Source organism: Rhinolophus hipposideros, assembly GCF_964194185.1.
Source record: "Rhinolophus hipposideros genome assembly, chromosome: 1".
Taxonomy (NCBI): Eukaryota; Metazoa; Chordata; class Mammalia; order Chiroptera; family Rhinolophidae; genus Rhinolophus; species Rhinolophus hipposideros.
The window spans coordinates 82,418,234-82,441,058 of record NC_138047.1 but is presented as its reverse complement, the minus strand read 5'-3'; the positions used below and the strand labels follow the sequence as shown (position 1 = coordinate 82,441,058).

The 22,825-nt window shown below is 34.8% G+C and overlaps 1 protein-coding gene across 1 annotated transcript in view; it reads right to left on the bottom strand.

Moving 5' to 3' along the window:
- The window catches only part of ENPEP (glutamyl aminopeptidase), a 97,944-nt gene that overhangs the window by 41,837 nt on the left and 33,282 nt on the right, over nucleotides 1-22,825 (bottom strand). The window contains exons 4-10 of the mRNA XM_081051031.1: nucleotides 19,286-19,406; nucleotides 16,583-16,737; nucleotides 16,047-16,160; nucleotides 12,617-12,751; nucleotides 10,036-10,101; nucleotides 4,337-4,402; nucleotides 4,052-4,203 (exon numbers count right to left, since the gene is read on the bottom strand). Coding sequence (XP_080907157.1) covers nucleotides 4,052-4,203; nucleotides 4,337-4,402; nucleotides 10,036-10,101; nucleotides 12,617-12,751; nucleotides 16,047-16,160; nucleotides 16,583-16,737; nucleotides 19,286-19,406 — 809 coding nt within the window. The remainder of the gene's footprint in view (nucleotides 1-4,051; nucleotides 4,204-4,336; nucleotides 4,403-10,035; nucleotides 10,102-12,616; nucleotides 12,752-16,046; nucleotides 16,161-16,582; nucleotides 16,738-19,285; nucleotides 19,407-22,825) is intronic.

Sequence of the window (22,825 nt, the reverse complement as noted above, 5' to 3'; positions counted from 1 at the left end):
CAGTAGTAAATTTGGCCAATCTAATTTGCTAGAACATAAAACAGTAACTAACTATAAAGAATGCAGATTATAGTTATTAAATGAAACACTTTCTAGGACATCTTCACACCCTGTAATTCTCCTTCCTCGTGTTATCCTAATTGCTACTGAATAATTGATCTGTGATGATTTATATATGTGACTCTAAAATAAAGTCAATGAGACTATTAACACATAGATTTCATTGGAAATCAGGCAGTGGAGATTAGACACTGCCTTGAGTGGGGGTGCATGCAAAATTCTCTCTGTCTAAACTGTTAAGTTGGGAGAAGGAAGAATAAAAATTAACATGGGTGAAATTGGAATGATGTTCAGGGGACCGACCAGTGCCACGTGATGTTGCTCCCATGTAGCCAGGATCCAGTCTAGGAGGGGACTCAGCTGGGTAATGCAGGGCTGGGGTGGTACCCCCAAAGGGGTACACCCAGGGGCTGGACATCCTGAGATCCTGATTTTGTTCTTTTCCATTGGGAGTGGTTGGCACTCCAGAAACGTATATAAAAATAGTCATTTAGTTATACAGAAGTAGATGTAGTATTAAGACTTTTGTACAAGTTGACCTTATACAAGTGTGATAAGTTTTGAAACTATCAGCTATGTCAACATGTTTTGTCAGCTTTTGCAATATTTGAAATGTGTTAAAAAATCTGAGAAAATGACATTTAATTTGTAATTTTAACTGAAATTCTTAGAATATCTTAATTCAGTAGTTGTGTTTGAATGTCTAGAATAGTCTGATTTTATAGTTAAAGCTTTGATTCTTAATATGTTGAAAATGCCCAAGAAATTTATTTATGAATTTTAGTTTGTTAAATTCAAAAAAATGTATAGGAAAGTTTTATAAAAATTAGATTTATAAGTTTGTGTCTTTAGGTGTTTGTATTTTGACATTATAAATGGATTTTAATAAAATTTTAAGTAGTTATGTTCAAAAGTTTCTCATAAACGACATATGCAAGAGAATTTGATTGAGTTTGTAATTGCTGTTGAAATGCTCAGGAGAATTTCATTTGTGCAATTAGTAAATAAAAACATCCTTAATCAAAAACTATGGTGATGGAAGGAGAACTGACTCTGGTTGGTTAACACACAATGGGATTTATAGATGATGTATTACAGAATTGTACACCTGAAATCTAGGTAACTTTACTAACAATTGTCACCCCAATAAACTTTAATTAAAAAAAAAGAAAGAAGATGAAAAAAACCTAAAGAAACTGCTATTGAAAAGCCACCATCCCACAGGCCAGAACCCCCTTTTAAATACTACTGGTTTTAGTTCTTCTGATGTCTTGCTCTGTAACTCTAAATACCTCTGTTTTTCAAAAATAGTGTTTATTAACTCGTCCATGAGAGAGGGTGATTTAGTTACTTACACTACGTTCTTCTCCATTTTCCATTTAACAGTCAAAATTTAATAAAGTAAAATTATTATTGTTAGACTTTCTATAGGTCACAATTGTTCCTTTAAATAATATACTCATACTGCTATTTTTGTTTTATAACTGTTAGTGTTGCTACGCTCCCCTAACTCTAAAAGAAGGATATCCTATGGAGTGCTGGTCATTAACCGGCTTTGGGAAGGGAACATAGTATTTGCTGATTTCCATTAACTCACATCATGACCACTTTCAAGCTACCAGATGATGTCACTGGGTTAGGATTAGAGCCAGCTCTAGCACAATATGGAATTAGTATTCCAACACTTTCTTCCACTTGTTCTCCCTCTGCTAGCTCCTTTCTTTTGTCAGCTGTTTTTTTCTTGTCACAATGTTGACTGCTTATATTTGCATTCTCTTTTTGCCACAATAACAATTTTTTTTTGTATTTGTTATCCACCGGTTGATTATAAAAGTTAAAAGCCAATAAATAACATTTAGGAAATTATTCTATATACAGATTGTTGGCCAAGAAGTGCGTTGGAGATATATTGCCTTCTCCATGGTCTGATTTCACAGCCCCTGAGTCACTTAAGTAAAACTTCCCCCGACCATCCTAACATAAGGGTCAAATGGACTCCTTTTACTTATTCTTTATCAATGACATAAAGTCATTTTACTTGATTCATATTTTTTAATCACAATTTTTGCACATAGCCTTTTAGTTTTTCAAATTTTCTTTAGAGTTGATCAAACTGATGGGCCTTCACCAAGTCCTCAAGTTTTTCCATCCTCCCAATCACTCTTTCCTGGAGATCACCTACCTTAGCCCCAGTCATCTGCTCTTATTCTCAGAGCTGTGAGCCCACTGGATCGCTGTCAGCCTGCGTTTCCTTTCATGGCTTTCCTAGGTTGGATACACTGTTTCCTGGATCCTATCTCTTCCTCTCTCTTTTTGATTTATTCATATTTTTTTTCTCCCTCCTGAAACACCCCTGGAGTGCTGTATGGAAAGCATTTTCTGGGGCTGCATGTCTAAAAATGTCTTTTCTGTGTTTTTGCATTTGGTTTAGTTTCACTGGATAGTGAATGAGAGGTTGAAAATATGTTTTGCTTCAACAGTTTAGATGATTGCTCCTTTTTTTTTTTTTTTGCTTGTATTCAGGATTGCTGTGGAAGAGACTAATGTCACACTAACTCATGTATCCCCGTTTTCTGAAATTTCATGAGAACATAGCTAGATACGATTTTTGTTTTTTTCCATTTGTACTGCGTACTCAGTGGGGCCTTTTCATCAGAACCCATGTGTCCTTTATTATTTCTTTGGTATCATTTTCCCTTCAAGTTTCTCTATTTTCTTTTTTTGCCAGACTTCTATTAGTTGGGTGCTAGACTCTCCATATTTATCTTCTTTCATATTTGCCAGTTTTATGTGTGTTTGCCTTATATTTTTAGAAAATTCCCCCGATTTATTTCTCGTTGGTCTATTAATATTTTTTACAACCAAAAATTTAATCTTCCAGAGATCTTTTTGTGTTCTCAGTTTGTCCTTTCAAAGACATTCTGCTCTTAGTTAATAGGTATAATAGCTTTTTTGATCTCTGAATATATTTCATACATTTATTTTCTATTTCCTCAATTATGTTTTGTATAGAGACAAGTGTTTTGTTTGTTCATGTGGGACTTTACCTTTTATAAAAGCTTTTAGGTTTTTTCATGTGTTTTGTGATCCTTGATTGTCCATTCATATTTAAGAAAGAAGGACTAAATTGATTATTCTTGGTGTCTTGTATGTAATCCCTCTACTGTTGACAAGAGAGGTATATTTTTGAACAGGAAGTCTGACTGGAAGCTCTGTGTATGTCTGAAGGGAGCTGGTAGCTTTACCCATCCATCCAGCAAATGCCATACGAGGAAAGCTTTATTCTGGGCCTCCCAACCAAAGGGAAATTCTTAGCTCTCTTCTACTGTTTGAGTCAATTTCTTTAGTAGAAAAAAAAAAGCCCTCTAGATTTTTGCCTTGGGTTATTATCAGACTTCTGAGAGCTCTGCACAAAGGAAAGGATGAGAGCAAAGAAAGGAAAAGTAGAGAGTAGAGAGGGAGGTCTGGATACAACAATGTCCTGAGACTAGACTTCAAATTAATTCTCTTATTTTCAGCCTCACTTCTCATTCTCGCCCTCCACTTCTCATGTTGACAGTGAGCCCAGAGCCTGCCTAGGCATAGGGAAGATCAGCTTTCACTTCTACTGCAAGTCCCTTTCTCTTGGCTGCATCTTCCTCAGTTTATTTTTTGTCAATATTTCTCCTTCTGCTTTACCTCTTCTAGAAGTCTATGATACGTATAGCCCTTTCCCTTAATTTTCTTTACTTTCATGAGTTTACTTCTTTTGGCACCTCTATTCCTGTATTCAATGATTTCTGGGAAGAATCGAACTTAGATGCATGTGCTCAGTCCACCATTTTGAACCTGGAGACCACTGAGCTATTTTTGAATGCCTTTGTTTCCCTACAGACACAGTGCTTTTATATTATCACCCATCAATTACGTACTAAAGAGCAAGATCTAAACAAAAGGCCAGTATTTCCATCAATTTTCTGCTTTTTTCTTGAAATGCATTACAGATCCTTACCCAAGAACTGAATGTGGTTGAGAAGCATTAGCTCTTGAATCCAACAGAAAACGTTTCTGTGTGATGTGTCTCTGATCTGTCACATTAAGTACAGGATACCCCATCTGTTTGGTCCAGGTGTCCATTACTTCTGTCACTGGTAGATTACTTGCCTAAGATTTAAAAAACATGGAGAATAATTAACAAATAAGGGGAAATAAAAGCTCAACTGATCAGATAAAGAAATAACTGATAAATAATTTGTTAATCAGACAAAGAAATATTTGGGAATATATTCTTCCTTACCTCTTCAAGTGCTTTCCAAAAATCTGAAGTTTTTGCATTCATAAATTTGTATTTTTCCAAGTAAATCTGTATGTAAAAGATAACAAGTATTTTAGGAATCAATGTGTGCTTTTCTCATAGTTCCACAACATGAGATAAACCCCTTGACATATGTGGGGACAGAGCCCCAGAAAGCAGTTTCCAGGCTCTCAGCCTCACATAGAAAGATGCTGGCTCAGGTAGTAAATGGCCATCAACTGTGATTGGATGGCCATCAGCTGTGGCTAGTTGGCCGTCAGCTGTAACCAGTGAGCCATTGGCCACTAATATAACTGCTGTGGCTATGCTAAAAAAAAAAAAAGAGGGGGCTAGCAAGAAGATGGTGGCTGGGCTGGCAAGCGCGGATTGCAGTTAGCACGGCGGAGTGCGGGTTGTGGATTGCAGAGAAGTGGACAGCAGTTTGCCAACAGTGTGTCTCCTGCTTCCTGTGTCTCCAACCCAGCCGCCAGAGAGAATACACTAGTATAACTTCCCTGCCTATGGCTCCGTGGGTGTTCCTTTTTGGCCTCACCATATCCTGTGTTCTTATGTGGGAGCGGGAGCAAAGACCCTGTCTGTCACCCCGCACGACACATGGCGCAGCGTGCAGGGTCCCCCTCTTGACAACATATTTCACTGTAATGTATAATGTAGCAAGTGTATCTAGAATGCAAATCAAATGGTACACTATAAGCAAAACATCCTGTAACCAATAAAAACATTGTACAAATAATAACTTATTTGTAAAGCATAAGGAATATTTTTTCTTATTACTGAGTTTTTTTTTTTTTTTTTGGTCTAATGGAATTGTAAACAAGACAGAGAAAGTATTTTGTATTTTCTGGACAAGCAACGTAAGATGCTTAAGGGGAGTCAGGTGTTCAGCAAACAGTCAATAGACCATAATATTTTTGATCCACTATGAAGAGGGATCCATAATTCTGTGCTCTTTACCTGTCCACTGATGGCTGCATCTTTTACCTTTATTTATAGTGGTGTTTTCTCATCTTAGACACTAGATGACCCCATCACACACAAATGATTGAGGTGATATGCAAAGACAAAACAAGTGAGCGTGGCTCTAAGCCAGGGCTCTGCTAACTTTTTCCATAGAAAGCTATAAAGTCAAGATTTTAAGCATTGTGGGCCATATAATTTCTGTCATTTTGTGGCCCATATAATTTCTGCCATATAATTTCTATAATTTTTGGGTAAAGGAAGTTGGTTCATAGAGAGGTGAAAAGATGTGCCTGAGATTATCTTGAAGAGAATTCTGTGGGGTTTCCATCAATCTTGTTATTGTTTTTTAAATTGCATTTTCTTGCTTCTCTTGAGTTAGAGGCTAAATGGACATTTATATAAACAGTATATTAAAAGGTTCTCATTTCATTTTGTCTAGATTAGTACTTCTGAATATTCTAGATTAAGAAATTTCCTTCTAAACAGTATATTAACAGTTCTGTCACAACTACTCAACTCTGCCTCCTTAGCAGAAAAATAGCCATAAATAACATGCAAATGAATGAGCATGACTGTTTTCCAATAAATCCTTATTTATTCACACTGATATTTGAATTCCATTAACTTTCATGTATCATGAAATATTCTTCTTCTTTAGGATTTTTCAGCCATTTAAAAATTTAGAAATGATTTTGTTTGTGGACATTACAGAAATGAGTGGTGGGCCAGATTTAGACCCCTACTCTAAAGAAATGAATAATAATAATAATAATAATAATAATAATAATAATAATTGGGGAAATTATTCACTTTAAAGAATGTCTTCACTCTTCAAATATTTTTAAAATACAAATTTTTAACTGTAAGTTTTCCCCTTTTGACAATTGTGTTCACAAAATCTCTCTATCTATGAATTTTCAGATGTAATGTAATATATCCTTAGAGAAAAATCCCAGTCTTCTCCTAATCTCATAATTGGGTGCCACTGGTGGTTCTCCAAGGAAACCTTCCAAATCTCCTGCTATATCATTCCTCTTACTATCTAGAGTTGTTCCATTTAAAATGTGGAAGTCTTTGATAGAAACAGAAGCTTCTTAAGTATTCTTTGAGGCTTCAAAGAAAATAACAAGTGACTGACTTTGTACATATCATTTTCACTCTAAATTGCTATAATTTTCAGGAGGTGTTATACCTAAGTCACATTATCTTCTAAATTCCTCTTCTTTTCAGGTATATAGAGATAAAACAATATTAGCAGGACTGCTCCAGGAAGCCTGAATGAGGGCTGAGGCCAGCTTGGAATGCTGCCTTCAAATCTGTTGTTTTGATTAGTTCACCACTCAGCACTGCCACTGGAGAGCAGGCAATGGAAAGGAGAAGAAATGAAAGGCGCATACTCTGTCAATTTCAGGTATCATTCTAGACTTTGTACAAATCACTCATTCTTTCTTAATAAAATAATTGGTTACTTAGAATACTAATTATAACTATAGCTATTTTTTAATGACAATTTCTAGTGAACAGTAGCTTCTTAAAATTAATTTAGAGGAATTTATTGGTATTAATATATTCACAATGTCTTAAGCTTAGAAATGAGCAGTCTTGAACTGGAAGGGACCTTAAATATTATTTAATATAACTCTCACATTTTTGGGGGGTAAAGGAAGTTGTTTCATAGAGAGGTGAAAAGATGTGCCTGAGATTATCTTGAAGAGAATTCTGTGGGGTTTCCATCAATCTTGTTATTGTTTTTTAAATTGCATTTTCTTGCTTCTCCTGAGCTAGAGGCTAAATGGACATTAATATAAACAGTATATTAAAAGGTTCTCATTTCATTTTGTCTAGATTAGTACTTCTGAATATTCTAGATTAAGAAATTTCCTTCTTCACCTTGAATAATCACAACTTCTGTCAAAATTTCATGATGACCTAGGTCAACCAATAATAGTCCCTCATTAGTTGGTATTGTTTGAGCACAAAAGGAAAGGAACAATGTTTCTATTACTAGTATTGCAGGAAGGGAAAGGATATTTTCCAGCTCAACCATTCCTGTTTTATCAGGGATACGACTGATGCTAGGAGAAAAAGAAAGTTTGAATGTATTTCTCATCTTCTATTTCATGACCATATATTTTATGAATGGCCTATTATTTGTCATGCTTTGTTATATAAGAGCACAGCCTTAAAGATTTTCCAATTGATGGTTTTGCTCTTATTTCCGCTCACTCTGCACCTTTGCTGTCTGAATGGGCTTGGGAAAAGGTAATGAGCATGAAAGAGAACAGACAGCTGGCCATCCTCAGATTAGCTAACCACACCAGGTTAGCTAATGTAGAGTCACTTTGGGCAGAAAGTTAGTATTTACAAGGGAAAGAGCTTGAACAATGTCATGGATTATGATGATAATTCAAGAAAGGATTCTGTTTGGATACTTGAACTAAGTGAAAGGTTCTAATTGATTTGAGAGCTTATTGAGTGTAGCCTATATTGATCATGTACTATCTTCAGATATTAGCTACTGTTTGAAAATTAAAGAAAAAGAGTTAATATTTCAGTGAGGTTTTTTTGTTTTGTTTGTTTGTTTGTTTTGGTACATTCATTCCATAGCACTATAATGGCATGAAAGAGTAATATCTACTCTTTCTACTTCAGCTTCTAACACTATCTATATTCACAGTTAGGGTGAAGGTAGACAATTTTAACTTGAGAAATATTAGTTTTAGACAGGACTGGGTTATTAATTAATATACCACAGATACTGGGCTAAAGGAAATGCAAGAATATTATTGAATTGTTAGAATAGGTATTCACTTTTAAAGACTCTTTTGGTACTTCTCTAAAATAGTTACTATGTAAAATCATATAATTTGAAGTCAGCTTTGAAGATTCCAAGAATGTGTTATTCATTAGTTTAAAGAATGAAAACTATGCAAATGGAATTTTAACTCAATTTTTAAAAAGGAATTATATATTTATTTCTATATCCTATATCTATCTATTAGATATATCTTATATCTAATATTATTTATTGTAGACTTTTCACTCATTCATTCAAGAAACATTTTTTTGGATCTTCTAACATGTGTAACACATTCTACTAGGCACTGGAGTATCTGCAAAGATATGGAAGATACAATTTCTCACTAAAGCTACTTACAGTGAGAGAAGATATGATGAAATTTGAGTGTGAAGCTGATGGAAAACAAGATATTCTAATGTACACTTAGGAACAAGCACATAGTTCCTCCCTTTCCCCCTAATGTCCACACAGAATATTTTGTTAATGGACAAAAGGAGGAAAAGGTACTGATGTACTTACTCCCTGAATATTTCCTAAATCGTGGTCTTATTTCTTACTGTAATAGTCACCTAGGAAAATTAGTATTGGGTAGAAGGGACTATTTCCCTTTTGGGTAGTATAAAAAATGCCACGTAAGACTTGGCGGTAGCGAGAGTCAGGAATGATGGATAGGCACTTTCCAGGGAAATCACTGCACCGATAGTCTCTGGGAAGGTTGGCAAGGGTACTGCTCTGACTTGTATACTACTTTATGGGTTGCATGCCATCAGCACAATTCTACCTAACTACCTGGGATGTCAGAGTAGGAGGGATGGAGAAGGAAGGCAAAAAATAGGAAGACAGTTTCATCTCTAGGTTGCAACAGGACCAACCTGCAGACAGGATAGTTAGGGACACATACCTACTTTGATAATATAAGAACCTGAGAGAATTGGCTTACAGTCTGCTAGAAGAACAAAAAGTAAAACAGAAGCATCTACTGGGTAGATCTACTGGGAGTAATAAGTTTAAGTGGGATTTGAGAAGTTCTTTAGAAAGTTTATTGTCATATCTGCTTCCAAAAGGAAGCGGGCTTTCTTTATTCACTGAATCCATCAAATTAGGAATGTTTATATTAACCATTTTCAAATTCACTAATAAAGAAAAGTCTTTTATGAACTGTAAGAGAAGACTTTAATAGATAGATTTAAATTTTTATATCTGACTGAATCAGACTGAATTGTCTTCCCCAGAAATTCATACATTGAAACCCTAATCCTCAATGTGATGGAATTTGGAGATGAAGCCTTTGGGAGGTGTTTAGGTTTAGATGAGGTTATGAAGGTGAGATCAGTATCCTTATAAGAAGAGATAGAGGATATTCTCTCTCCCTCTCCCTCTCCCTCTCTCCCTCCCTCTCCCTCTCCCCCTCCTTCTCCTTCTCCCCCTTCTCCTCCTTTCCCCTACCCCTCCCCTCCCCCTCCCCCTCTCCCTCTCCTTGCCCTGTGAGGACACAGTGAGAAGACAGCCACCTACAAACCAGGAAGACAGCCCTGACTAAAATCTGAATCTGTCGGCACCTTCATTTTCAACTCCTCAGCCTCCAGAACTGTGAGAAAATGTGTTTGTTGTTTAAATCATTCAGTCTGTGGTATTGTGTTATGGCAGCCCCAACAGATTAGTGAACATGTAAAGGTTATAAAAAATAATGAAGTAACCTATTTAAAATTCTCCATTGAAACTTCTGCCAAAAGGTAATTACTGTTAAAATGTAGGCACTTAACTAGATATAAAATCACTTTTTAATATTTTGCTATGTTTTCTATCTCTGAGTAAGGAAAGTAAAAGTAAAAAGGGAATTAGTTGTCTTTAATCACATATTTTAACATTTATAACCTACGTGTAGTTTACTTTTAATACCATTAAAAATAATAAATCATACCTGACATCCTTTTCGAAATTTCTCTGGTGTCATCCAGTCTTCAAGCATTCTCAGAATGGAAGCTCCCTAGATGGAAAAGAATGACAAATTGAACTAATATAGGATATGTAAGGTACAAATACCACTATTGTGACTACCCTGTTTCCCTAAAAATAAGACTTAGATGGACAATCAGCTCTAATGCATCTTTTGGAGCAAAAATTAATATAAGACCCAGTATTATATTATATTATACCATACTGTATTATATTATATTATATTATATTATATTATATTATATTATATTATATTATATACCAAGTAAAATAAAATTGGGTCTTATATTAATTTTTGCTCCAAAAGATGCAGTAGAGCTGATTGTTCAGTGAGGTCTTATTTTCGGGGAAATACAGTAGTATTTCATGATCATATTTGTGAGATTTCTTGAAGATAATTCTGCTAAATTACATGCTTATAGCTCTAATTTTAGGATAAAAATACCACTTGGTACATCCCCTGTATCTATGTTTCTAAAATAACTTAAAGGTAAAAGAGAAGTTGATGAAATGGCCAGCATTTCAGTGACTCAAGGTTCAAGTAATTATTGCATTTCACCAAATGAACCAGCAGATGGGGCTTTCCTAATGAAAGAGAAGCAAGGAAAGGTTTTGAAAAATCATGTTCTTTTATGAATAAGGAAGGTAGTTTCAGGATAAAATTTTGGCTATTTGTTTTGTACATTTCAACACTTAAAAAAAGTTAAATTTAACAGAGGGAAGTAGATGTCTGAGATAATTATCTTGTCAAATAGTTTAATATAGATATATAATTTAGGCATAAAATCCTCTTCAAAATTGGTTTATGCCAATGTCAACCGTAACTGAAAAAAATAATTGAAAAAAATAAAATGAAACATTTCTGTAAAAACAAGTGGTTTATCTCATTGGGCTTCCTTTAGTCTGAAGAATCTGATCAATGCCTCTGTTCTCTACATTCTTTTTACATGTTATAAGATTAGTACTAAAATTTCTTATTAGTAGAATTTTAAATCAATTTTCAAGTAAATGACCAGAAAAACATTTAAGGTAGTAATTTTTACTATATATTTTTAAGCACTATAAATTCTTTTTGTGACTCGTAGAAGGATTAGAAACATTTATGTATTTCTACCCTAATATTTTACATCCATGGAGCATCTAGGATTCAGGGGGGGAAAAACTGATTCAATAAACATAAACTCTCTGTGAGTTACTAAAATATACTCTGGATTAAAAAGTTTCATTTTAATAGAAAGACTAAAAAGAATCTTTGACAATGTAAAAGAAAAATAAATAAAAGAAGCCCGGAAAAATTGCATGGGAATAATATGAGAGGAAAAGACAAAAAAATATGATGCTATAAATTTCAAATATTAATATACAGAAGTATTTTTTTCACTCAAGCCAATTTTATCTAGTATTCACTTTAACAATTATAATATTTTGTCTTATATAAAACTTTACGTATCACCCAGAATAACAAATATATTAGTTTGAAGTGATGTTTGAGCAGCTTAACATAGTGGGTAAACTCTGAGAGGCTGAGGTAGAAAATGACAAAATTATGTCACATACAGGTATGAATATGTTTAGAGGAGAAGCTATAGGAGATGTAAGAGAAAATCGGTAACATAGAACTTCGGGCACTATAGATTTTCAGTAACTTCATAAAATTATAATGGATAAAATGCTTCATTTACAACATGCTAACTAACAAAGGCATCTTTAAATATTATCTAAAAATGAATAAAAGTAATTCCTTTAGGGGCCGGCCCAGTGGCTCAGGTGGTTAGAGCTCCATGCTCCTGACTTTGAAGGCTGGTGGTTCGATTCCCACATGGGCCAGTGGACTCTCAACCACAAGGTTGCTGGTTCGACTCCCTCAAGAGATGATGGACTGTGCCCCCTGCAACTAGAAAACGGCAACTGGACCTGGAGCTGAGCTGCGCCATCCACAACTAAGACTGAAAGGACAACAACTTGAAGCTGAATGGCACCCTCCACAACTAATATTGAAAGGACAACAACTTGACTTGGAAAAAAGGCCTGGAAGAAGTACACACTGTTCCCCAACAAAGTCCTGTTACCCTTCCCCAATAAAATCTTTTTTTAAAAAAAATAATTCCTTTAAACTGAGTTGGATTCAAATACTTATTAGAAGCTCTAAAGGATTCTACTAGACAAGTGTCCTCATACATATATGGCATTTCTCGTTGACCACATGGACACAAAAAGATTTACTGTCTTTTAAAAAAAAATCAATAAAACCATTTAAAATTTGGTGCTTAAAGTTTAAATGTTCAATTATCAGAATAAGAGGTGTTATAAACAAAAGTAGAAACAGAAATTTTTAAAAATATGATTCAAAATCCTGAGACAATGATCAGCACTGGTCATTTCCACTAAAGAGTATAAGCTATTGAATATTCAGCTCTCAGAACAAGTTCTACACCATTTCCCAAAGCCCATTAGCATAGTCTAACCATCTTACCATTTTTAGACATTTACTAAAAGAAAAGCCACTAAACAGGAAGATATGCAAAGCAATGCCCTGTTTTCCCCACCTTGCTATAGGATATTCCATCAAAAACAGATGTTATTTCATCAGGAGTTGTCACAGTGACAACAATTGGATGTGAAGACATCAAACTATCATCCTCTTGTACAGGAAGTACATCTTCAAGCAACATGTGGTCCCGCTGAAATGACAGAATTAACCAAAGAAATATATCACTTCCTTTATACTGGTTCATATGTCAAAATATCATGTATATAATACAAATTGGGGGAAAATAAATATAAGTGACTCAAATCACTTAAAAGAAACATTAGATGTTAAAATTAATCATATTTTACACTAGTTGGTCTATACTGATTCTATTTCCTTCTCCTGTTTATAACTCCTTTGATGTTGCCTCTATATTACAGGTCAAGAAAACATATCTATATTTTTGGGGTAGATACCCAGGAGAGCGATTGCTGGGTCATATGGTAAAGCATTTCTCTATAGAGACACGTGTACGCCAATGTTCATTGCAGCTTTGTTTACGGTGGCCAAGACATGGAAACAACCAAAATGTCCTTCGATAGATGAATGGATAAAGAAGTTGTGGTACATATACACAATGGAATACTATTCGGCGTTAAGGAAAGATGATATAGGAGCATTTGTGACAACATGAATGGATCTCGAGAGAATAATGCTAAGTGAAATAAGTCAGACAGAAAAAGCAGAGAACCCTATGATTTCACTGATATGTGGTATATAAACCAAAAAGAACAAGACAAACAAATGAGAAACAAAAACTCATAGACACAGACAATAATTTAGTGGTTACCAGAGGGTAAGGGGGTGGGGGGGTGGGTGATGAGGGTAAAGGGGATCAAATATATGGTGATGGAAGGAGAACTGACTCTGGGTGGTGAACACACAATGGGATTTATAGACGATGTAATACAGAATTGTACACCTGAAATCTATGTAAATTTACTAACAATTGTCACCCCAATAAAATTAATTAAAAAAAAAAAAAGAAAACATATCTATCTGTGACTTCTGTTTCTGCTACTTCTGTGTGACTTTCAGATATATGCCAAAATTTTCAGGCCCTATTTCCTTAGCTGTGCAATGGAAATGATGATTATTACTTCACAGATTTGTTCTGAAAATTAAGTGAGGAAGCATTTTCCTTTGCCAAAAATTGATGTTCAGGGTTTTGCTTTGTTTTGTTTTTTGGAATTTTTTTGGTCAACTAATCATTGGAATTTGGATGATTCATAATTAATTGAAGAAAACATTAACTTTTGCTCTAGTTCTAATTAATAATCATATTCTCATTCCAGCCCTAGGTTTTCCCAGCAAAATAGAGTGATTGAGTGGTCTAGCCCAACAGTCAGACTTCCTTGGTTCAAAGCTCAGTTTTTCCATTTTCTCGACTTGTAAGTTTATTACTCTTTCCCTCACTTGTTAAATAAGGGTAATGATGACATCTGCTTTTTAGAAACGTGCCGCCAATTCAATGAGCGAACACATGGTAAGCAGTAAGCATAGTACCTGGCAGAGAGTGAAAACTTAACACAGTGGCTATTGCTATTTAATCAGTTAGATTCTGAAGTCTAACTCTGTTAAAACTCTATTAATAAAAAGGTCTTTATTGGTCTTACTTAATTCAAAATATTAGTTTACATTTTCCAATGTTGTGATTTGCTTTTATAATAAACAAGGTACTATTGTCAAGTGATGACTGCCAATCAAGGTAATTTTGACTTCAACTTTAATTTCTGTCCCTCTAAAACATTTAGATAAGTGGATAGGATCTTGTTCTCGGTGTCAGGAAATTTGACTCTAGTCTTAGTTGTGCTATCAATTGTCTGTGTGACAATGGAAATTTATATTACCTTCCTGGGCATCAGATTTTCACCTGTGAAATGAGGGTCCACTATTGTGATACTTACCAAGCTCACTTAAAAAGCATCTTTATTTATCTGTCCCCTCCACCTACAAGACCCTAAGTTGGTAATTCCCCAACTTAGTAAAATTTTTTAATTCAGTTTTGGAGTTTTTATAGTGTTCACTGAGTGAAGCATGAATGAATGAATGAAGAATGAATGAATTAAATCATGTGATTAAGTTTCATTTAAGAACTGCATACTAAATTCTTCTGGAATTTAATTGGTGTTTTTGAAACACTGAATTTGTAATGTTAAAATATTATATATTACATAGAATGTAACAATATTAGAATGTTATAATTTCTTACAATATCTTGATATAAGAAGGGCATCAGGTTACTTTATAGAAAATAAAAGGCAAAAATTTTTTTCATTTATGTAACTTAATTTCAATAAATTGTGAAATCAACCATTTTCAGCATAGAGAAGTAGTTTCCAACTAGGGGAAATTTTGTCCCACAAGAGAATATCTGGAAATATGGGGAGACATTTTTGATTTCACAACTGAAATGGGAGGGTTACTATTATCTAGTAGACAGGCCCAGGATGATGCTAAATATTCTACAATACTCAGTACAACATACCACAACAAAGAATTATCTGGCCCCCAATGTCCATAGTTCCATGGTTAAAAACCCTGATGTAGATTAAATATGTAAAGAAACAATTGTTTCAAATTAACTTTTTCATTTTTTAAAAGGTTGTAGAAACTGCAAGGGCTTCAAGCTTTTAACATTGTCTTTTTATTCTGTCCAGTAGAGGGCAGTAGTCTATACAGTACGCAGTCTGTTAATTCTCTACTTTCACACATCTACACACTTATATTTTCATGTTTATAAACAGATAAGAATACTATAAAAATATAAATAAAAGAAAATCTAGCTTTTTGGGAAAAAAATACCTGTAGCGTTCATAGAAACTCCTGTTCCAGGCTCCTTGGGGACACATGGTATAATAATAATTACATGTACATTAGGGAGATTTTAAGTTTACAAGATAGAAAACGATGTTCTTGTTTCCTAGAGGAGAGAACTGACTCAGAGAGGATATGTAACTTGCTCAAGGTCACATTCCCTGTAAAGCATCTCAGAAATGATTCGTCCAGAATTTGAACTTGAGTCTAAATTTATGCTCTCATCTCTTTACCACACTATTTCAGCAACCCGTGTAAGCTAAATTATTTACAAAATTAGGTTTAGGCATTTTTCAAAGGGTTAGTGCCACAGATACTTTCTTGAATACAGAGTTGGCATTATCTAAGCAAACTTTTTGTTTTTCCTCCCTTGACACATGTTCTTGAGTGATTCTATCAAGGATATCCTCAGATCCTAGTGGTCAGTTACCCATAGGGCCTGGCCATAGGCTGGAAGCAAGGTACAGGTCAGTGGAGCCAGCTAGATCCACCTCATTCTCACATGGAATTCCCAGTTCACCACTTTACTTGGCCTCAAATTCAAGGTCATAGTCCAAAGCCTTTGGTCAAAGTCCAAAAGCTTTAATTTGCTTTGCATAAGATTTGGAGCTTATGTATTTAATACTCACCATTTGCCATTCTTTTTCTGCATGGTTTACTCCCAGGAACTCAAAAAAGGAAGCAAATCCTTCATTTAGCCACAAGTCTTCCCACCATTCCATGGTCACAGTATTTCCAAACCACTGAAATTATAAGCAATAAAGAGATAGTTAGTGAGGCCTAAAAAATTTCAATGTTCATTTGTTCATGCAAATTTTGTCACTTGACATAGAAGTGGCAGGCATTCTCCTTAGCATTTATTTCCTGCTTTATTTTTCATGGTTTTAAAATAATTTTAAATTCTCCTTAGTTTCTTGCCTTTATTTAGGAGTTACTGAGAATATTTAAAGTTATAGGAAGACTTTCTGTGTGTCGAGTAAAGGCAACACAATGTATCTTGAAAGTTTCTTTGTGGTAAAAATGTTTATTATCACTAAGAAAGACTTTCAAGCAGGATTTTCTGAGTTGGCTATTTTTTTATTTGCTAAATTAGAATCTAGTTCAGTTATTCCTGGGGCCTAAGCCACTTTTTAAAGCGAGCTAATCTGAGGCTAAAATTTTGTACCTGATGCACAAGTTCATGGGCAACCACACTGGCCACCCTCTGCTGATTTGATGAGGCTGATTCCTGGGGGTCATAAAGCAAGTTCGTTTCTCTGTACGTGATGAGTCCCCAGTTCTCCATAGCCCCAGTGCCAAAGTCTGGAATAGCGATTTTATCTATGGAAAAAGAAAGAGTCCAGTGAGAAATACATTCTTTCCATTTGTTCATAACATTTCTTACCAAATTAAGTTCTTTGGATGAATGTTTTTTTAAAAAGTCTAAAAATAATTACTTAAAGGGAAAAACAATAATCTATTTGTGCAAACATTTTAGTCTTAAGGCACTCAAAATTTCCATGGACCTTTTCCTGTCAGCTCCAGATATCAATGTGTCTTTTATTTTTTAATGGCAATTTTATTAATTACACATTTTTACTAATGGCAATGTTCTTTTCAAGTCCTCTATAAGTTTATGTCTTTTGTTCCTCTCTGTACTTCATTTTTAAAAGATTTTTTAAAAATAATTTTCACTTAGGTAACACAGAACATATGTTTCAGAGATAAGCTATCAGGAATTAAGAGAATGAAGTTTTCAAATGAGCACTTAGAAGCACAGAGCTTCCAAGAGCACAGAAATACATTTCTATCCAATGTTACAGAGTATTAGAGAATATAAATTCTACTTTTTCTCTAATTCTATACAATTTGAGGTCAACCTGATTCCCTGCTAAGTGGGTAGCTTACCACCCACTTGTATGTGTTAAATTAGTTAGATCAACATGGAATTGACTATATTTTCTCTAAATTTCCTTTCAGGTCTAAAATGCTGGATTCTTTCATGACTTTCTATTCCTTATTTTTGCTGGGGCCTGTCTTAGACATATTCTCTGACAGGAAGAGACAATACTGATGAATTCTATGTTAAATTTCAAAACAGAAAATATTCAGCATGATTACTGGACAGAATACAGCTTTTTCAGTTAATGAACTACAATAAGAACATAATTTCTTTATTATTACATAGAATTTAAATGAGGCACATAAGTTAAAATAAAGTAAATTTTCATTTAATATACAAGAAAATGCCCTTTCTTTCTGGTTAAAATGAAGATTTTTAAAGTTTATAAAAGAGTGAAAGTGGATATATCTTGAATCGAGTTCAAGGTTATAGCAGTAGTTTCCTTTCTGTGTTATCTTCATTCACAGGTTTGATTATTTGTCACAAGAATACCTCTTAAAAGGTAGAGAAGTATTTCCCATAAGGGCTAAGTTTTGCCTTAATGTTATAGAGCGTAATTTGCATCTAGTCTTTGAAAAAAAAGGAATTTTTTGTAACCGAGTTTCTCGGCTGACTGCTGACATAATTGATTCCAGTGCACTTAATTTTGGGGGGGGTAAATAAATGCAGAAGTCATTTCTAAGGAAAGTTTAAGAAGGAGTTAATTCTCAAAGGCTTGAAATGCATATAGAAATATGGTAAAGAAAAAAAAGGAGGAGGAGGAGGAGGAGGAGGTGGAGGAGGAGGAAGAGGAAAATGAGGAAGAGAAGTCGTAGTGGTAGTAGCTGTAGTAGTAGTTTTAGCAGTAGTAGTTGTAGTAGAAGTAGTAGTGGTGGTGGTGGTAGTTGTTATAATAGTAGTACTAGTTGTTGTAGTAGTAGAAGTAGTGGTGGTGATGGTAGTACCAGTAGTAGTAGTAGTAGTAGTAGTAGTAGTAGTAATAGTAGTAATAGTAGTAGTAGTAGTAGGGAGGGAGAAAGAAAGCGAGGAGAATAGAGAAATCAATTTGTGAGATTTCCATTTTCCAGGTATCATGGGTGGTACAAGTAAGATAAAGAGAAAAAATACTTTTAATTTGATGTGGTTAATATTGTTAAGCAATCAAAAAAAAAATTGGAGCTGCTGCCATTGAAAAGAAAATGGGGCATCTACGAATTTGCTTAGAGCCACAGCCACATGTAGAGACTTTGGCATTCCAGTTGCTTCACATTGAGAATTTATCAAAATAAGGGCAGAAATAGAAATAGAGAAGTTGATTGTTGGTTGGTTGGTTTTCTGTTGCTTTCATTTCATCACTACAGTTATCGATGTGGGTGTCCCATTTAAAGTCTTTGCTAATACCACTCAAGCATACTAATAAAGCATTTCTGTTATTGATAGAAGTGTCATATCCATACCATTTTGATTATCGCCCTATTTTTAATTTTAAAAATAAAACTCCCCCCCACCCCATATCAGGAAAATAAATATGGAAGGAGCACCAGCGTTTCATTTTAACTGCTGGAGAATCTGGAATTAGTCTTGTACAACAATGGAAAGACTGGAGGCACATGGGACTCTGACAGCATCATTTATTCCTATTACATCCAAACTCATTGATGGTAAGGAGGCAACTAAGCTCTTGGGGTAGGTACTGATTTTGAAATCAACTGATCTAGGTTTCTATTTCTGGCTCCATCATTATCAATTCTGCAATTTTGTGCACATACAATCTTTATTTGGAAATAAAAGACTATATATTTATCAAATAAGAATATGACATTATTCTCGGAAGAATCCAGAATGAATCTTTCAACATCTAGTAAATGTTAGACACATATTGCAGGCGTACAATAAAAAGATTTAGAGATGAGTATTAACCAAGGATGATAAAGCTGGAGATAGTGGGTTAACTTAGGTGAAAGCAAAGGCAATATTTAAAATAAGAAAATAAAAAATTATTCTCACCTAATTTAGGAAGAGCATAATTCATAGCAAAGTATTCTTCAAAATAATCAAACACAAGTTTAGTTATGTTTGCAGCATATTCAGCTGTGTGCTTTTGTTCTGGCTGGACATATATAGTGAGCTATTAAACAAAAACACAAAAATTCAGTAAAAATTATTCTTCATTTGATAAAACACAAAAAGTATGATACATGAAATAATGGAAAGAATGTGGGCTTTGGCTTTCAGTTTTTCATGGTCTTGGACAAATCACTTCAAATCTCTGAGACGTATGTGTAAAGGAAAATAATATTGCATAACTCACTGAGTGATTTCAATGACTAGAAATAATGTAAGGCACAATGATTGGCATATTGTTCAATATATTTTAAAAATGCTATTGTCTTTTTAATATCTATGTATGAATCTATCATCTGTCTATCATATCTGTATAATTTGTCTTTGAGGAAATCAATCGTGATTTTTCTCATCTGAAGAGCCCTTGGATACATGTTTTCCATTTGTGCTATCCATTGCTACTGAAATTATCCTTTTGATATTTTAACATTTTTATTCCCAGAGTCTAAAATACAATGATTCAAAATTTTCCTGAGGGTGGAGAGTGGGGGTGGGACATTGGATAAACTACATAAATTCTATAAGTATCTAAGATATTATTTTGTGTCCTATCACAGTAGTTATAAATCAAACCAAGTATAGCTTTTCCCTACCAATTCTAAGCATGTATGAAATTAAATAGTCAACACAATATTAAAATAGGAAAAACAAAGTTGGAGGACTGATACTACCTGATTTCAAGACTTACTATAATGCTCTAGTAGTAAAGACAGTGAAGTATTATCAAAAGAATACATATGAGGTATGACAATTAAGTTCACGAACTCTTCCTAGAAAAACTGCTAAAAAAAATACTTCATTGCTGTATATCACTATGGTCACCTTTGAAGTACTCCCCTTGGGAAACTATGCACTCATGCCAGCACCTAGTCCACCCTTCAAAGCAATTTTGGAACTCTTTCTGGAATGTCCATCAGAGCTGTTGTCATATTACCCTTGATGTCCTGAATGTCATCAAAATGTTTTCATTTCAATATTTTCTTTATCTTTGGATAAAAAAGAAGTCATTGGGGGCCAGATCAGGTGAGCAGGGAGGGTGTCTCAATACAGTTATTTGTTTACTGGCTAAAAACTCCCTCAGACAGTGCAGTGTGAGCTGGTGCATTGTTGTGATACAAAAGTCATGAATTGTTGGTGAAAAATTCAGGTCATCTAATTTTTTCATGCAGCCTTTTCAGCACATCCATATAGTAAACTTGGTTACCTGTTTGTCCAGTTGGTACAAATTCATAATGAATAATCTCTCTGATATCAAAAAAGATTAGCAACATTGTTGCAACAAGTTCGCGAACTTAAGTGTCAGACCTTGTACACATATCAATACAGCACAATAAAGAGTTCAGAAACAGAACTACATAAATAAAGTCAACTGATCTTTGACAAAGGAGCAAAATCAATACAATGGAGTAAGACGTCTTTTTAAAATGATGTTGAAACAACTGAATATCCCCTTACAAAGCTAACTAACTAAATAAATAAATGTGAACACAGACCCTATACTTTTCCAAAAAACTAACTCAAAATAGATCATAGACATAACTGTAAAACGTGTAACAATAAAATTCCTACAAGATAATTGGACAAAACCTAGATGACCCTGGATGTGAAGATGACCTCTTAGATACAACACCAAAGCTGAATCCATGAAAGAAATAAATGATAATCTGACTTCATTAAAAATGTCTGCTCTGTGAAAGGCAGAATGAGAAAAGGAGAATGAGCAAAGAAAATATTTTCAAAAGACACATCTGATAAAGGTATGTTATCCAAAATATACAAAGAACTCTTAAAATTCAACAAGCAGAAAACAAACAACCTGATTAAAAAATGAGCTAACGATCTTAACAGATACCTCGCCAAAGAAGATATACAGATGGCAAATAAATATATGAAAAGATCCTCTTTCCTGCCTAACTGATCAGCATGTAATACGGCTGAACCTAGTGATTGGGTCAGAAACCTCACGGCAAAGACCAAATACGAAAGTGTGATAGCTATGGTGTAGCAGCTCTCACTGCCAGGCAGGACACCAAGTCACAGAGCCTGGTTGCCTTCCCCCACCCTCCCAGAGCTTGCCTCCCGCACCCTCCCAGAAGAAACTATAGCAGTGAGTGGGTTAAAGAGCAGAACTGGAGAGACAATCCCTGAGTGGCAGATGCACACTGCAGCTAATCCCAGTGATGAGGATGGAGATATAGGGGTGAGGCAGCTGTGATCTGGCATTCACCAGTATTCAGAAGAGAACAAAGACACAAACACACCAGCAGCCTCTCGCAGCTCCACCCCCACCTTTTGGGGCTGTTCCCAGTGCAGGCTCTCAGGGCTGCTAAGGCAAACAGCTCTGCTGGCTGCAGGAGCACCACTGGTATTTCAGTGGCTCAGAACCCCATTGCCCACCACTTCTCCCACAGGGGTGGTACCCTGAGACCAAGGCAATTTGGTCACACTGGAGATGCCCATCTTCCCAGGAACTGGAGCAGAGCCAGAAAAATTAGAAAGCTCTAGCACGACCTTCTGAAAAACAAAAGAAAGACCTCTTTATACCAACCTGCTGTAGAATGGATTTCCGTAGATGTGTAGGAAGAGAAATAATTCATCAATCATCATGAACAACCAAGGTAACAAGGCAGCTCAGAAAGAAAATGAAAAGTTGCCAGAAAATAAACTTAAAGACATGGAAATATATGACTTAAATGACAGAGAACTCAAGATTAAAGTTGTGAAAAAACTCAATGAGATGAGAAAACTTGAATAGGCAGTTTAAGGAACCCAGAAATAAAATCAACAAACAAAATAAATACTTTGCAAAAGAGATTGATAATTTTAAAAAGAACCAAATAGAAATTCTGGAGCTGAAGAACTCAATAAAAGAGATGAAGAATGAAATAGTAAGCTTAAGAAACAGAGCTGACCATATGGAGGAAAGAACTAATGATATCAAAGACAGAGATATGCAAATGATGCAGATGAAAGAAAAAAGAGACTTGAGAGTTACAAGAAATAAAAGGACTCTACAAGAACTATCTGACTCCATCAGAAAGAGCAATATAAGAATAATGGGTATACCAGAAGGAGAAGAAAGGGAAAAGGGCACAGAAAGCCTATTCAAAGAAATAGTTGATAAGAACTTCCCAAACCTGTGGAAAGTACTGGGTCCTTGAATCCAAGAAGCAAGCAGAACACCTAATAATCTCAATCCTAAAAGGCTATCTCTAAGGCACATTATATTGAAGCTGTCAAAATTTAATGACAAAGAAAGAATCCTCAAGGCAGCCAGGGAAAAAAAGAGTAACCTACAAAGGATCACCCATTAGATTATCATCAGATTTTTCAGCCAAAACTTTGCAAGCTATAAGGGAGTGGAATCAAATATTCAAACTATTGAAAGAGAGAAATTATCAGCCAAAAATAATATATATAGCA